The 15728-nt window shown below is 36.6% G+C and overlaps 1 protein-coding gene across 50 annotated transcripts in view; it reads left to right on the top strand.

Annotated features, from left to right (window-relative positions):
* The window catches only part of TRDN (triadin), a 393603-nt gene that overhangs the window by 43055 nt on the left and 334820 nt on the right, over positions 1-15728 (top strand). For all 50 annotated transcript variants that reach the window (XR_011522089.1, XR_011522078.1, XR_011522083.1 and 47 more), the window contains exon 2: positions 9550-9759. Coding sequence is in view for 31 of the 50 variants with exons in the window: in XM_070556944.1 (XP_070413045.1) it covers positions 9550-9759 (210 nt within the window). In the remaining 19 variants the exon portion in view is untranslated. The remainder of the gene's footprint in view (positions 1-9549; positions 9760-15728) is intronic.

The following is a 15728-nucleotide window of genomic DNA, read 5'->3' as shown; positions in this document are numbered from 1 at the left end:
AAAGGTAGAAGCTATTATGACACCACAATGGTAGGATTATGACTCCATGTGGGGTAAAGGCAGCAGGAGATGATTAATTCTTGAGAGAGCTGATTTTCATGAAAATGTCTTTAAGAAAAGGAAAGTAAAAAACCCACATTAGAGTCAACAAATAACGGAAAGCTAATGATCTTGAAGCATTCAGTTTGGTATTTTCTTCCAGATTGAAATAGCATGGCATTATTCAAGTCTTTTCTATTTCGGCAGGTTGGGGATTCAATGACAATGGGGCAATTTAGTAGGAGGACTGGTGGGGCTAGGTAAAGGATTTCATTTATGCATATTTGGCCCAGGAAGAAAACATATCAACCCAAACATAAAGTACTAGAAAATTAATTTCTCAAAAGAACTCACTATAGTTCGTGGGTCTTATATGTGTCCTATTGGAATCAACATTTTCTAGGAACCAGAGTCTAACTTCTATTTGCCTGAAAATAAGTTCATAGAATTTGAGAGATTTTCTGTAGATTCCATCCCCAAACTTCAAACTCATACAATCAGACAGACCCTAAAATGGCTTATCTTCTTGCTCGAGACTTCCTGTGTTTGTGAGGGAAGGATGGATTATTTGCCTAAAATGAACCTGATTGAGTCTGTCAAAATCACCATTATGAAAGAGTTATCTCATGGGTTGTGTTGATTCATTTATTTCCATCCCTAAACTATATTTCTATAAGTAGGGCCCCCTGACATTTTGATCTGGGCTACTTGGGCATGTACTGGTAGTAAGGGACCATGGCCATGGTTTTCATTTTTTAACATAAAAAATATAGCTCTATTAAAATAGCTATGCTTATTAAGCTTAAAATATGTTAATGTTATTTTGAGCCATTTTAAAATAATCACATAGAAATATGCATACTGCGGACTGAATTGTGTCCTCCCAAATTCACATTTTGAAGGCCTAACCTCGTCCACCTTGTGATGGTATTCAGAAATGAGGCCCTTGGGAGGTAATTAGGTTTAGATGAGGTCATGAGGGTGGAGCTCTCACGATAGGATTAGTTCCCTTAAAACATGAGACGGTAGAGAGCTTGCAGGTTCTCTCTCTGCCATGTGAGGGCACCACAGTGAGAAGGCAACCTTCCTGCAGCCAGGAAGAGAGTCCTCGCCAGAATACAACCATGCAGTCACCTTGATCTGGGACTTCCAGCCTCCCGAGCTGTGAAAAAATAAACTTCTGTTGTTTAAGACATCCAGTCTGTGGAATTTTGTTATGGCAGCCCCAGCGGACTAAGAAAATGCATCATCACACATTTGTAAGTTGATCATCAGCATTTTTATTCACCTTTCTATTTACTCTGCTCAAGCTGGTTGTAGAAACCTCTCCCAGCTGTTGGTACCTTTTGGAGATTTAACAACACTAATAACATCTGAGATGCTAGTTCTAACTGCCTCATTGGAAAGGAGTGTCTCTGCTTAATTATTGACATTATTTAGCAAATATATACTTTTTTTCAAAGAGATTGCATATCTTTCTCTCCACCTCACTAATCTTTCCTCTGTTGTAGCCTTAATAATCTTGACCAGCTAAACTTCTTACTACTTATAAGATGCACCTGAACAGATGTGCTTTTACTTCCATCAGTAGCCTATCTCTCATTTCAAGCTTTCTCATGTCGCAAAACTGTATTTTGTTTTGTATTTAATTTATTCCTCTGGTTAGATGTCACTATATGCTGCACACCTTTCTACATGCAGAAACATTGAGGTTATTTAACATGACACTTTTATTTTAGCTGGCCGCCTTTAGTAAAACTTACGAAGTTTTATCATTTAATAAGTATTTCTTGGGGCCTCCTGTGTAAAAAGTGCTGTGCTAAGAGCTATGAAAGGAGAGATGACTTGCTCCCAAATTCAAGCATTGCTGAAAAACCAAGGGCTAAAAAAGTCTGGCTGGTTTTATTCAGGTCACTGTATTTATCAAAAAAATGCTATAGCATTACAGGTAAGAACAACAGTGTTCATCTCAAAAGACCAAGAACATATCATTAAGGAGTTGACATTGAGATAATTCTTGAAAGAGGAGTTGGATTTTAACAGTGGAGTTTTAATAAAGCTGTTTTTTAATAGAAAAAAAAGAATTCATCATAAATCCTTGCCCTCTTTCGATGGGTAAAACACAATGCATTTTACCTGTAATGGTTTATGAGTTTAATGCATTTTGTTTCAATAAATGAATTCTAGTTGTGCACTCATCATTGCTTTTCACCTTAAAATTCAGTGTACTATTTGTAGAAAGACTAGTATTCTGAATGCGGAGTAACTACTAAGTTGAAAATGAAAAGTTTAAAAGATAGAGGAAAACTGGCCTGACAGGAGCTAGTATGAGAAGAGACATCTATTCCTTTGCAGCCAGGACGGCAGGAAAGTGGGCCAGCAGGTCACAGCGAGGGACCACTGCCCAGCAAAGGAGATCCTGCCTCTCATTCACCCAGAACATGAGCAAGCTCTTCCTGGAAAGGGCACCTCAGTGTCAGAAACTGACCTTGCAAACCCCCAAAGACCTCATTGCATTTAGGACCATGTCAATGCAGCCACTTGAGAAACAAGAGTGAGATTTGAGATTTATTTTTCAAAAATGAAAATAATTTGGGTATTTGGATCATCCTGACTGATCACTCCTCATGATACAAACAGATGGAGAAGAATAATTATTTACATTCCTAGTGGGAGTAAGAGCGTCAGTCAGAACTCATGATGACTAGTAATATGGTCGCAGCCAAATCAAGGTAGTTTATGTATTCTCATGTAACTGGAAAATCCAGAGAGAAATCTGCCTCTAAACACAGCTGGCTCCATGACCCCACACAGTGGCATCTGGACCCTGCCACTTTCCCTCTTGCAGCTGACTCTCCACCTGGTGGGCTAGAGAGCCACTGCTAGACCCCACCACTCAGCAACCCCAGCAGAAAGAGACTGTTCCCAGTAGTTCCACAAAAAATGTGGAGAACTCTGCTCCATCCCTCACAGTTACAAGTAAGAGGAAGTGTTCTGAATGGTCAGGCTTCTCTTAAAGGGCCAGTCCTACGTCTAGGGATTAGGTCAGTGTTCACCTTCTAGTACCACAACTAGAAAAAAAAAATCACTTGCTGGAAGTGGAGGGAGTGGGTAGGTAGGAAGGAGCTCTAAATAGTGTAAAATATAGGTATATATTTCTTCACCTCAGCAGGTAGATTAGTTGGCCAAATCATTCTCTGATATATGATTACAACGATCACATCTCAAATATTTGGGAGAAAAGGTGGCAATTTACGGCTTTCATTGAAATTGACAGGGGATTAGTTTCTGGTTTGAGACAAAAGTAATTTTTACCTTGAAAGAGAGTGAATAGTTATTGTTTCTTTTTTTTAAGTGCCTAGACTCTGGATCTATCTAAAAATTACTCTAGTTATTTCTTATGGTTTATCAGTATTTTATATATATATGATCCATTAGAATATGTAGGATTATTTTGATAAAGATTGTTTTGGGGACTTGTCATGGTTTATCTTGCCTCTCAAAATCTATTTTCATTCAGTTTATATACACTTGTAGAAAAACACAATTTAATTTCACAGATTTCTATGTATATGATACATAAACATTCTGCAAACACTAAAATTGATAAAATATGTAAGTTAAAAGACACATTTCTCACTTTTCAACTTTATTTGCCCAAAGATTCTTTCAGTAGACTTTCTCCAAAACTCTTACTTACGTGCATATTTTCTGGAACACTTACAAAATATAGCAATGGCCATTCTTACCTGCACTCTTGCCCAGTATAATGCCTATGGGACACTGGCAATGCAATTTCTTCCAGGATGCTCAAGAAAGACACCTATATTCTAGAATGGTATAAATAAAACATTATATCCTCATTAAATAAAGCATTAATTATGAATTTTGCATTTCACTATGTGATGTGCTTTGTGGAGTACTCTAACACTGTATTTTTCCTTCAAGAATTAGACAGCAAAGGAGAAAGAGGGAGTATATACTATCAATGGCATTATAAAAATATATGCCATTCCAAAATTATATTAGCAATGTAATTCCCAATTGCAGGTAAAAATGGCCATTGCAAGATTAATCTGATTAATAAGGCATGATGAGGTTAAGTGACTTCTTTCAGGAGGCTTCCGATTTATTCGTCGATGCGTGACCTGACTGTGAAGCTGGTCTTTGGGACCCCTACATCGGCAGCCCCTCACTTTACTTTATGGGGCAGACTTACATGGCCTTTCAGCCAGATCTCTACTTCTTTTGAAGCTGATTCTGGCTATCTGGCCATCAAAATAATTTGTATGAAATCAAAAGGAATGGAATTAAAAAGTAGTCATAGAAAGTACTGTCGCATATCCTAGTTGCCTGCTCTAATTCTGAGATACTGACTTTCAAGAAGCATCACCCATGTCAAATCGCTCAGTAATACTTACCTCTCATTTTTTCCACCATATCAATAACTAGCTCTTGTCATCTTCAAAGTGCTTCTCGAACATTAATTAATCTCACATTATACACTCTGTTCTTTGCATTTATCTTGACCAGCTGTCCGGGAAGGCAATTTATTTCCCCTCAATTTTTATCCCTCATGGCTCTGTGTGGCTTCTGCAGTAAATTTGAATGGAAAATGAAAGGTACAACTTAGTGTGTTTCCGTAAGAAAGGCAACACATGATTTTCTTTAAACAAGATAACCTTCAGCTTACTTTCAAATTGCTTATGGTTTTGCAATTGAATACTCAGAATATATTTTCATCACCTTTGAGTTTTGATTAATTCTTAAGTGGGAATTTTGAGGAGATGAAGACAAAAAAAGGAAAAATTAAAAAAATAATTTAGTGTTAATTTTATCACTTTCATCTATTTAAAATATTGTATCATGATTTTTTTGACAGGATTATAAGGTGAAATAAAATTTGGAATTCATATTAATATCAGTTCTTTAAAAAAATTGAGTCATGTTTTAACTCTAATCTTGCATTATTTCCTGAATTTATATAATGTCTCATTTTTCTGATCAAAAAAAGAAAAAAATATAGAAATTCTTGTTCCTTTAAAAATTTTCTACCTTTTAAAAGTTTGACCAGGATTCAACTAATTTGTATCAAATCTCAGTCAGTGTATTTTTTCGGTTTCAAGATACCAAGCAGGTGTGTATGATATTGTCCACAGAAATACTCTTTAATACACAATTCACTGAAGTGAATCTGAAGTACGAAGGCAATTCTTCCAGTGTCCTCTACATAGCGTGATAGGAAGCCTTCCAGAAGTTAAAAAACTCAAGATTAGCAACATATCAACTTTCAGGTGGGCCTCTCCTAAACGCTTATGATTGACTTCCTCTCCTGCAAATCATTATTCTAAAGGTTTACTTCACTTGTAGCCCCACTTGGGTCTTAAATTGCGTTTCAAAGCACGCCTATCATTCATCTATTTCAGAACTGCCATTAGCAGCGATGCGAATTTGGCACAAAAATCAATGAGAGGATATGATATGAGTTCTTTCTAATTTTTCCTTCTTTGAGCACCATCTCAAGTGCAGTCTGTGAAATCTGCTTTTTAAAGATATTTTTCCATCTTGCTATCATTTCAACTAAATTGAGTTCATGAACTTGGGATATGTATTCACATAGTTTTTTAGAAAAGAAAGGAGATTCATTGTCACTATTGTTAATTTATTACCTAAAGTTGTTTTAAAATCTTAATTAAATTATTTTACCACTGACGTTCCTTATCAGCTTTTTAATCTTTTAAAGATATGGGCCTAGATTCACCATTGTCATTGAAAAAATAGTTCCATTCATTGTGTTTGGTTATTATTAATATCTACTAATATATACACTTGAATGTATTTGATTTTCTTTTCCCTAATCAGTCATAGAATGTTATATCATATATTTTATGGCTAAAGAAACAAATAAAAAGAGTCAAACTTTATTAACTAGAGTACTTAATTTTGCATGGAGTATTTGCATTTCTTCCCTCAACAACTAAACATTGTCTTATAAACTGAATTTATATATAACCACGCTGTGTACCCATATATTTGAAGGTTCAAAATTTTATCTTTCTAGTTTAAAAATTTCAATTACACTGATGACATTTGTACTATAACAAAATAACTTTGTTATAGATCATCTCTCTTAATTTTGTTAATGGGGCAAAACAGCCTCCATTAGTATGAATAAATCACAGTATGCGTCCCTCTTTTTCTGTATTACAGGAAATAAATTAATTGATTAGGAAAGACATCAAGGGAGTCACAGCATGCTTTTTTGGTTTCCTGAAAATATCTTAGCCCAATGTGTGTGCTTCTTAAGTGGAAATAAAAGCCTGCATTTGTTGAAGATTCCGTCCCTCAACCTTTGTTTCTAAGGTTAATCCTGCCTTCTAGCCTTTCCTTGTAATGACAGTAGCAGTTCTAGTCACAGTCAAAGCAGTAGCTGTGCAAGTGGTGGTAATAGTAACGATGCTGGTGAAGAGAATGATGCTGTAGTTTAGTAGCTGTTATATTGCCACTTGCTGAATAATTCCACATAGCAGGAAAAAGGCCCAGCAGTTGGTATGGGTTATTTCTCCACCATCGTAAACCTGTAAATGGAGGCTTACCAACCTCATGCCTTAGATAAAGGTGCTTCTCGTTCAGAGGTGAACTTCCAGCCAATCAGCTAATCCAGGCAGGAGCCGAGAGTGAATCCCAATCTCTCTTGTCTCTGAAACCCATGGCATAACTTTTTTGCTTTACCGTTTCCATGAAAAACCTAGCCCTACCTGAAAGGAAGAACTGTGGACGGTAGAGCAAGAGGCAGAAAGACGGGAGGGAGGCATTTCAGTTCTATTCGGAGGCCTTCAAGGAGAACAAAGAATTCCCTTCGGTTTTAAAAGATTAAAAGCTTTCAATTATTTTTCTGCACATTCCAAGAGTAACTAGAAGAAGTCTTTCCAGTTAGGTAAAATTTATTTTGTGAAAAATGTTAAAGAAGTTTGAAAATTTAGAGTTTGCTTTTTCTTAATTTGGAAGTGTAATTTAATGATAAATAGTAAAATTGAAAACATTTAATTATGAATATCAGACTATGATGAATCAAATTTTCTCTTTCTTGATGTGTAAATCTTAAATTATTCTAGGGGCCGCCCTGTGGCACAGAGGTTAAGTTTGGCGCACTCCACTTCGGCAGCTCAGGGTTTGGCTCCCGGGTGTGGACCTACACTAGTTGTCGGCCATGCTATGGTGGCGCACACACGAAATAGAGGAAGAATGGCACAGATGTGAGCTCAGGCCTAATCTTCCTCAAGCAAAAACAAAAAAAGAGGCAGATTGGAAACAGATGTTACCTAAGGGCCAGTCTTCCTCAGCAAAAACATCCTCATAAATAAATAAATAATAAAAAGAAAAACTTTTCAATTATTCTAGACAATGAGGTCCGTATTTAAAACATATGAAATATGTTGTTAAGCTGTGATTTTGCCAAAATATTCAGATTGTTAGGGATATTTTTTTCTCTTTAGGACTCAATTATTTACTGTACATCTATGTAATTTGAGATTGAAAATGCTATAAAAGTCACTGACCTGGTTGGTCTTCAATTGTTCTTAAATGTAACATGAAATAGTTGTTTCAGGTGATGTCTAAGTTTGCTCCAGATTCAACTTTCTATGAGTCAAGGGTTGTCAAAATAATCAGATATGCCTACTCTCGATTAAAAGGGGCTTTCTAGCCATACAAGGTGGAAAACTTATAAGAGAAAAATAAAAGAGTTATTCTATTTTAGAATGTTCATTCTGTACATGAAAATACTGTAAAAATAGAAAGTTAAATAGCTGCAGAAAAAAATTGCAATATAAACGTCAGATAAGGTGCTATCATATATATGTACACATACATGTAGGTACACATGCATATATAAATACATATACATGTACACACATACATCTATGTCTATACAAACATACATATACACATACATCCATACAGATATATAAATATAAATGTATATGTGTACACAATTTTATAAACTGCCGAAAAGAGGATTATAGAAAAATGGACAAAAGATTCACAAAAAATGCAAAGAAAAGATAAACATATAAAAAACTCATTTCCAGTTATCAAAAAGTTGCAAATGAAGCAGCATTTTCCTCTAATGTGACTGCAAAGATTTTAAACACTGGAAATACCTATTATTGCCAAGGATAGGGAAACCTAGACTGCTGGCATATACAGTTTTTGAAAGTAGACTAATTTTCAAATACACGCATATATTCTAAAAAAAACCAAAAGTTATGTTATTTGTCCTAGAAAGTCTATATTTCAGAATTTCTCCTGATGGAATAATTGATAATGTGAGCTGAGAAAACTTCTGCTATGTCCCTAGGTAGAAAGCTTTTTGACTAAATTATGCACAGCCACAAAATGACATGCCATGCACTTGAGTGGTATTTGAAGGAATATGTATGGCAAGAGAGCATGGATATTTATTGTATTATTTATCGCCTAGTAAAAAACATAAAGGTTACTGTGATGATGACTTGTCAAAAGCAAATAAGATATATTTATATCCGTATATGTATGCACAGAAAATTACATGTAAGTAGAACATGTTAACAGTAGTTGTTTCTGAATAATGAGATTACAAATAACTGTTTTGCTATTTTTTTATATTTTTTGAATTTTCTGTTATGTACGTGTAGACTCTTGAAAGCAGCAATAAAAAGTTACTGGATATAATAAGATTTTCCATCAGTATTCTCTTAGATCTGTGCCCCTCTGCAAATAAAAATGAATGGTCTCAATAGCAGGGTTAGTTATGCTGTTAAACCAGGATATCCAGAGGGAGTTACATCCATTTGAAGCATTTCATTACTGATTTTGTTCCTCCTCCAGATGTTTTTTTTGTTACGTTCAAACTGAGATATGAATCTAAATAGGAGAAAAATGTATTAAAAAGGTGACCCAAATCAAATTCTCTATAATGAACATGAATTTATTTGGAAATTTGCTAAAATGTATCCGTGGATATTAAAGGTTTCAATTCATGGTTTCCTTCTCATATTCTTTCGAAAGTGAAGTCTAAGAATCATTTGAGTACCTTTTATGTACCAGGCACTACAATAATTACTGATGGCAAAACAATAAATAAGATATAGTTCTGAAAAAAAAAAAAAGGTGACCCAAAAACCCATTGCCTTTGGTGGTAGTAGGCATAGAAGGTGGTAAGGGGGAAGAAAAATGAACTCAAGGTGATGACCAGGTTTATGACCTGATGGCAAACTTCATGGACCTTGGGAGATGATGAATGCTTATTATAAGCACATTTGGGTTTCAGAGTGGAAGGTAAGTGCTGAGGAAGAGACCATGCGGTAGTGGCAGCGGGCAGGGAGGTATGGCCCTGCCACGAAAGAAGTGTGTTCTACTATAGAAAATGGTATAAATAACTTGCATACACTTACATAGTGTTTTTTTGTGGTCATCAATATTTGATGTGAATTTCTAGGTTGTAATTCTCCTTTCTGAATGTTTGATTAGGAAATGCATCTACTACCACAACTGTGATAGACAGCAAAAATGGATCTGTGCCCAAGTCCCCTGGAAAAGTGCTGAAGAGGACCGTCACAGAAGACATAGTGACAACATTCAGCTCCCCAGCAGCCTGGCTTCTGGTCGTTGCTCTGATAATCACATGGTCAGCTGTTGCCGTTGTTATGTTTGATTTAGTGGATTACAGAAACTTGTCAGGTAAGATCCATGAAATTTGGCTTTTCAATGAAGGAAGCAATGTTCTCCCCACTTCTGGCTTTGTTCCTGCTCACCCCATCTTGTGCTTGAGGGTCACTGAATTCCAGTTCTCTTGTCTGCTTCTTCCTTTTCTTCTTCTTTAGCTGTTGTACTCACTGATTTCAGATGAAGTAGATTTCTGTGTTTGTAGAGCTGAAAAAAGGTGGAATATTACAGTTTCACAGAGATAATGATTAAAAAGCTTGGGTGGATATTTAGTTTCGGAACTGGGACTTATCAACTGGTAATAAATAATGACTTGTAGGTTTTACCCTTGGCAATATAAAACCAAACCCAACCAAACACAAAACTTTTGAACAAATGGAAAATTGTCTAAAGTAATTTTAAGTCCCTCTACCATCTGGCTCCAAGCTTTCTTTCCAGACATTCTCTTTGCTCCTCCTATCGAAACATCCTATTTCGAGTTCCTGAAAATAAAGAGTGTTAAAAGGATTTTCCCAGAATGACTTGTAATGAGATATTACATCTTGAATGACCATGTGTTCTTACGGATTTGGAGTGAAATAGGAATAACTCAAGTGAGGAAAGACAGATTTTCATTATGGTCTGTTCAATCTCTGAGCATATTATTCATCTCTTTGTTCATAGTCTTTTTATATTTTTATATTATATTTGTCTGTTTCCACATCCGACACACTGTATTGACCGAGATCCTTGAGGGAAGGAATCAGTCAGGTGCTCAATAAATATTAAATGAATAAATGAATAAATTTATGCTTATCACTTTTTACCACCAGCAGAAACATTTCATTAACCTCCTAATGTGCTTGTTCAGATTTGTACCTCCTAGCCCCCCCTTCTTTCTCCAGTTGGAGTGGAATCAGTAAGACCCAGAAACCGTAAATACTATAAATTGCATTCTATAAACTCAAGGATTCTCTACTTCTCATTTATGGCATTTTACTCATTCAGCAATTATTTATCAAGAACCTACTATATGTGCCAGGAAGTTGCTATGTTAAAAGAAATACAAGTATAAATCAGTCATAAAACTGCATCATTTGGGTTTATTAACATGGGGGTGTCATTGAGATGACTCTGCCCGCTGCACCATTGGCAGCTGGGCTAAAGTGAGCATCATCTAACAGATAGAGATAAGTTCTATGGTATTAACCAAAGCAAAAGGGCTAATTGTCCAGAGCCACAGACCTCTGCTCTAAATGGGCACTACTTTTGATATCTTGTGTAATGTAGGTACTTAAAAGAATATACAATTGAAATGCCTAGAATATAAAATTATGACCTAGAATTTTAAGTGAAAAACAGTTGGTTACATTACTCTAAGAGATTTCAACTCCCTTGAGTCCCTATTGGCTGTGAAATTTCATCTATTCTTTCCCTTTTTACAATTTCATTCATTTAAATTTTAGATACAAATATGATCATAATATATGGCTGGTTCATTTTCATAGTAGCCATATTTTAAGAATTGCATGTAAATCTAATATTTGTAAAGTTAATAATTTAGTAAGTGCACTACAGAAATTACTGTTGAAAGCAATTTGTTTTTAATTATTTCATAAAATGAGCAGCTACCTATAATTAGACTTTTGGATTAGGTTACTTAAACATAAGACACACTGACAGTCCATAGTAGAGCTTGCTTGGACTGTTGTAATTAGGTGCTGTGGATGATGCCTATGTTACTGGCATTTCATCTGATACGGAAAACAATAGCCTCTCTATTACTACTACTTCATTTCTTCTTTCAAGAAGAGTTTATTGCACACATCTTCTACGTAAGGCCTCCTCCTCCAGTTTTCTCTGTTTATTAGTGACCTAACCATCTATCCATTCCCTGCAAAAAGAAATCTGCAAGTCATCTTTCAGATCTGCTCGGTGCCTGATCGGTCACCATACCCTACGCCAGCTAACCCTCATATGTCTCATAAATTGGCTCCCTCCTCTTATTACCACCATCTCCATTACTATACTTCAGACCTTGGTTCTCTTTTGAGGGGACTAATGCAATTTCTTCTTGTCTCCCTTAGCCAGTCTGTCCCCTTTAACGTTGCTCCAAAGGTATCTTCATAAAACATAAATTTCATCAAGTTTTCCTATTGCCACAGTACAAATGCCTTGGCGTGGAATTCAAGTCCTTGGCGCACCCCTTTACTTTCATCTTGTAATTCAGCTCACGCACCCTGTTTTCCAGCCATAGTTCCCACTATTGTTCCCTGTTCTTTTCCTCTAGGAAAACATATAGTCTCTCTCCTTACTGCCTCTGCTCATACTGTCCTCCCTCGCTCGCCTCTTAGAGCAGAGAGTGTAGACAAGTAGTTAAGAATGTGAATTTCAGTGAATTTCCCCGGTAGTAAATCCAGATCTTAAAACTTCCTAGCTGTGCAATATTGGAAAGTCACTTAGCCTCTCTTTGCCTCAGTTTCACCATCTATAAAGTGAGGATAACAATAGTACCTATGTAATAAGACTGTTAAGAGATTTATATAAGTTAATATTATTTGTGTGCTTAAAACAGGACCTGGTTTGTCACAAACGCTGTGTAAATATTCATATCACCTGTAGAGACTCATTCCTCAATTTTCTTGAAGGATGAATTTATCCTTCTAGACCTATGTCCATTTTTGGTGAAACATTCTCAGATTTCCTAAGGAAAATTCACTGTTCAGTGCTTTCATTCCCTGAGTACCTGTGGGCACTTGTATTAACAGCAGTTAACACACTGGATTATAAGTATCTGTTTACTTGTCCATCGCACTCAGAAACTCAAACTTATCCAAGGAAAGGACTGTCTTATCCATCTATGTACATGTCATATAGTAGGTTTTCCGATACACATTTCTTAAAAGAATGAGTAATGCCGATATTTTTATTTTGAAATAATTTCTTATATTATGAAGAAACAAATATTTATTATAAAAATTTTTATTTTATCCAGTTTTTGACCAACTTTAAAAATTAATAAATGCATTTAATAAAATGAGAATGAAAAAGTGATAAAAATATTTAGAAGATGAGATGTTACTTGCCATATTTTTTAATGACAGTTTATTGCTGGATAATAAATTACCTCAAAAGTAAGAGGTTTAAAACAACAATAAACTTTTATTACTCCATAGTGTTTGCTGGTCAGGAAATTGGGAATGGCTTAGGTGGGTGGCCTTAGCTTATGGTGTATCTTGAGGTTGCAGTAAAGACATTGACTGGGGTTGCAGACATCTGAAAGATTTTCTGGGGTAGTGGAACCATTGGCAAGATGTCTCGCTCATTTGGCTGTGAAGTTATGCTAGTGTGTCCTCAGAGCATGGCAACTGACTCCCCCTAGAGCGAGTGATCAAGGAGAGAGCAAGGCAGAAGCCACAATGCCTCTTGTGACCTAGACTTGGAAATCACACACTGTTGTTTTTGCAAAATCCTCTTGGTTACCCAGGTCAACCCTATTAAATTTCAGAAGAGACCACATAGTGGTGTGAATACCAGCAGGCAAGTATAGTTGAGGGCCAATTTGGAGGCTGGCTACTACATATTTTACTCTCAGAGTATTATTTGCCAAGTTACACATCTTTAAATAAATACCTAGATATAAGGAAGTACCATACAATACTCTAGCTGACAAAGAGGTATTGTAATTACAACAGATGAATGGAAAAAGATGATGCCTTGGGATGACTGGCTTCATGAGGCCATATCTAGGAAGAGAAATATTCTCCAATGGTTTGAAGTGAAAAAAATAATCACAAAGCTGAAATTCTAATGGAAAAATATATAAATTCTTCAAGTAAGAAGTTCAAATACCTTTTGCTAATTAAAATTTGAATGATCTATTTACTACAGATTAATATTATCATCATGATGAGTCTTTTGTACTACATAATAGTCTTTGTAATACATATTGTTAATGTTTAAAAAACAAGGCTAGTGGTAGAAGAAAGCACACTGGCAATAACTCTGAAAGCCAGTCAGGGCAGCTGTCCTTGGCTCTAAATTACTCTCTTCACTTTAGAAAAGAAGGTAAATGCTTTCAAGCCTTTAAAAAATTCTTCCTAGAGAAATGAAAATCTATTTTCATAAGCAAGTACTGTACTGGATTGAGAAGAATGATTCTCTGTGGGGCAACCTTCACAATTCCTTATTTTCTGAATTTCCTCTGATTGAGCCGTATATATTCTACTTGTGAGGCACATGTAGAATTGGCTTTTATGTGCTTCTTTCGGAAGACTTGGGTTCACAGCCAGCTCTATAACCTACAAGCTAGCATGACTAGGCACTTATATTTCCTTGTCTGTGAAATAGGGTCAGCACCTTGCTTTCTGGTCTGCAAAACCTGTGACTTTGCTGCTTCTTATTAAATAAGACAAATTTTAGAACACTTAAAAAACAGATCCTAGAAAAGAGATTTCACCTACTCTCATTTCTTACTAAATATAGTGTCCAAACACTATTCAAAAAGTACTATGGGGGTTGACCCAGTGGTGCAGTGGTTAAGGTCACACGTTCTGCTTCAGTGGCCTGGGTTGCGGGTTGGGATCTTGAGTGCAGACCTATGCACCGCTTGTCAAACCACGCTGTGACGGGCGTCCCACATATAAACTAGAGGAAGAATGGCATGAATGTTAGCTCAGGGCCAGCCTTCCTCAGCAAAAAGAGGAGGATTGGTGGCAGATGTTAGCTCAGGGCTACTCTTCCTCAAAAAAAAAAAAAAAACTACTACGGCTCATCTATGAGTGTTTCATCAGAGTAGAATCACTATGACTGATGTAGATAGGGGATTTATTATATGGCTCATGCATTAATGGGAGCTGCTTAAGCAGTCTAGGTAAGGCTGTCACCTTGGGTCAGAAGTCGGTAGAGTGGAAGTTGGTATAGAGGAGGAAAAATATATTTTTCCTCTACTTTTTAAGTTCTTGACTGGAGTCCCTCTAACAAAAGACAAGGTAACAAGAGAAAAGCATTCAGATTTATTTAATATAAGTTTTATGTGATAAAGGAGCCTTGATAAGGAAATGAAGACCTTAAGAAGCAGTTAAATCTGAGCATTTTTATGCTAGGTTTGATGAAAAGTGGAAAGCAGTGGAAAAATGTGACAGGATAAAAAAGGATATGAGCTAGGTGTAGTAAGTTGAGGGAAACAGCAAGGCCTGTTCATTCAGATTGCTCTGGGCATCTTGGGGATAAGGATATTCATTTCCTTCGGGTATATGTAGGGCACCTCTCACATGAGGGTCTTTTGACCTGCTTCAGGGAAGCATCGGAAAGTCCTTCTTCTCAAATTCCTTCCATTCAAAATATTCAATTTGCCAAGGTGCCATATTTTGGGGTAGCATGTCCTGAACCCCATCATTGGGAAGGGCAGATGGAAATAGAGTAGGGGAGGCTAAGGACAAACTGGAACTGACAAGGACAAACTAGAACCCTCATTTGACTCTCACCCCCTCAAATTACCATGATGTGGGTGAGCAGCAGGATAAATCAGTGCCTTCCACCACGGAATGCACACCACCTGGCCAGGATTTGAAGGAGGCGGTCCAGCGGGAACTGGAGGAGGTGCTGCTGGCAGCTGCAGCGCACCAAGGTCAGCCAGCATATCGGTGACGATGTGCATGAGTGCGACAGCACCTGCCCTACACCAGCCTTCAGAGAATAAATGATGGCTATTACCTTTTTTTTGGCCTTCCCAAACTCACACAAATTTCTCTTGTGCCCAACTGTTATCTGAAACATACACGTAAGGGAATTCTGGGAAGTGTAGTTTCAGTTTAGTGATTTGACAGGATACAAAGCTACCACAGAGGATGACTGTATAATTTATCATCCAAAACAGGACACTTGTGCAAGTGAAATGGAGAGCTATTAATATTTGCCTCAGGACAGCAGCCACAAACTGAGTCTGATCAGCTGGTATCATCCACAGTTCCCTTAGTTTTCTCCTGGAAGATGAATGTCTTCAG

The sequence above is a fragment of the Equus przewalskii genome, chromosome 9, assembly GCF_037783145.1.
Source record: "Equus przewalskii isolate Varuska chromosome 9, EquPr2, whole genome shotgun sequence".
NCBI classification, from domain to species: domain Eukaryota; kingdom Metazoa; phylum Chordata; class Mammalia; order Perissodactyla; family Equidae; genus Equus; species Equus przewalskii.
The sequence above is the reverse complement of the archived record's forward strand: the minus strand, read 5'-3'. Positions and strand labels throughout refer to the sequence as shown.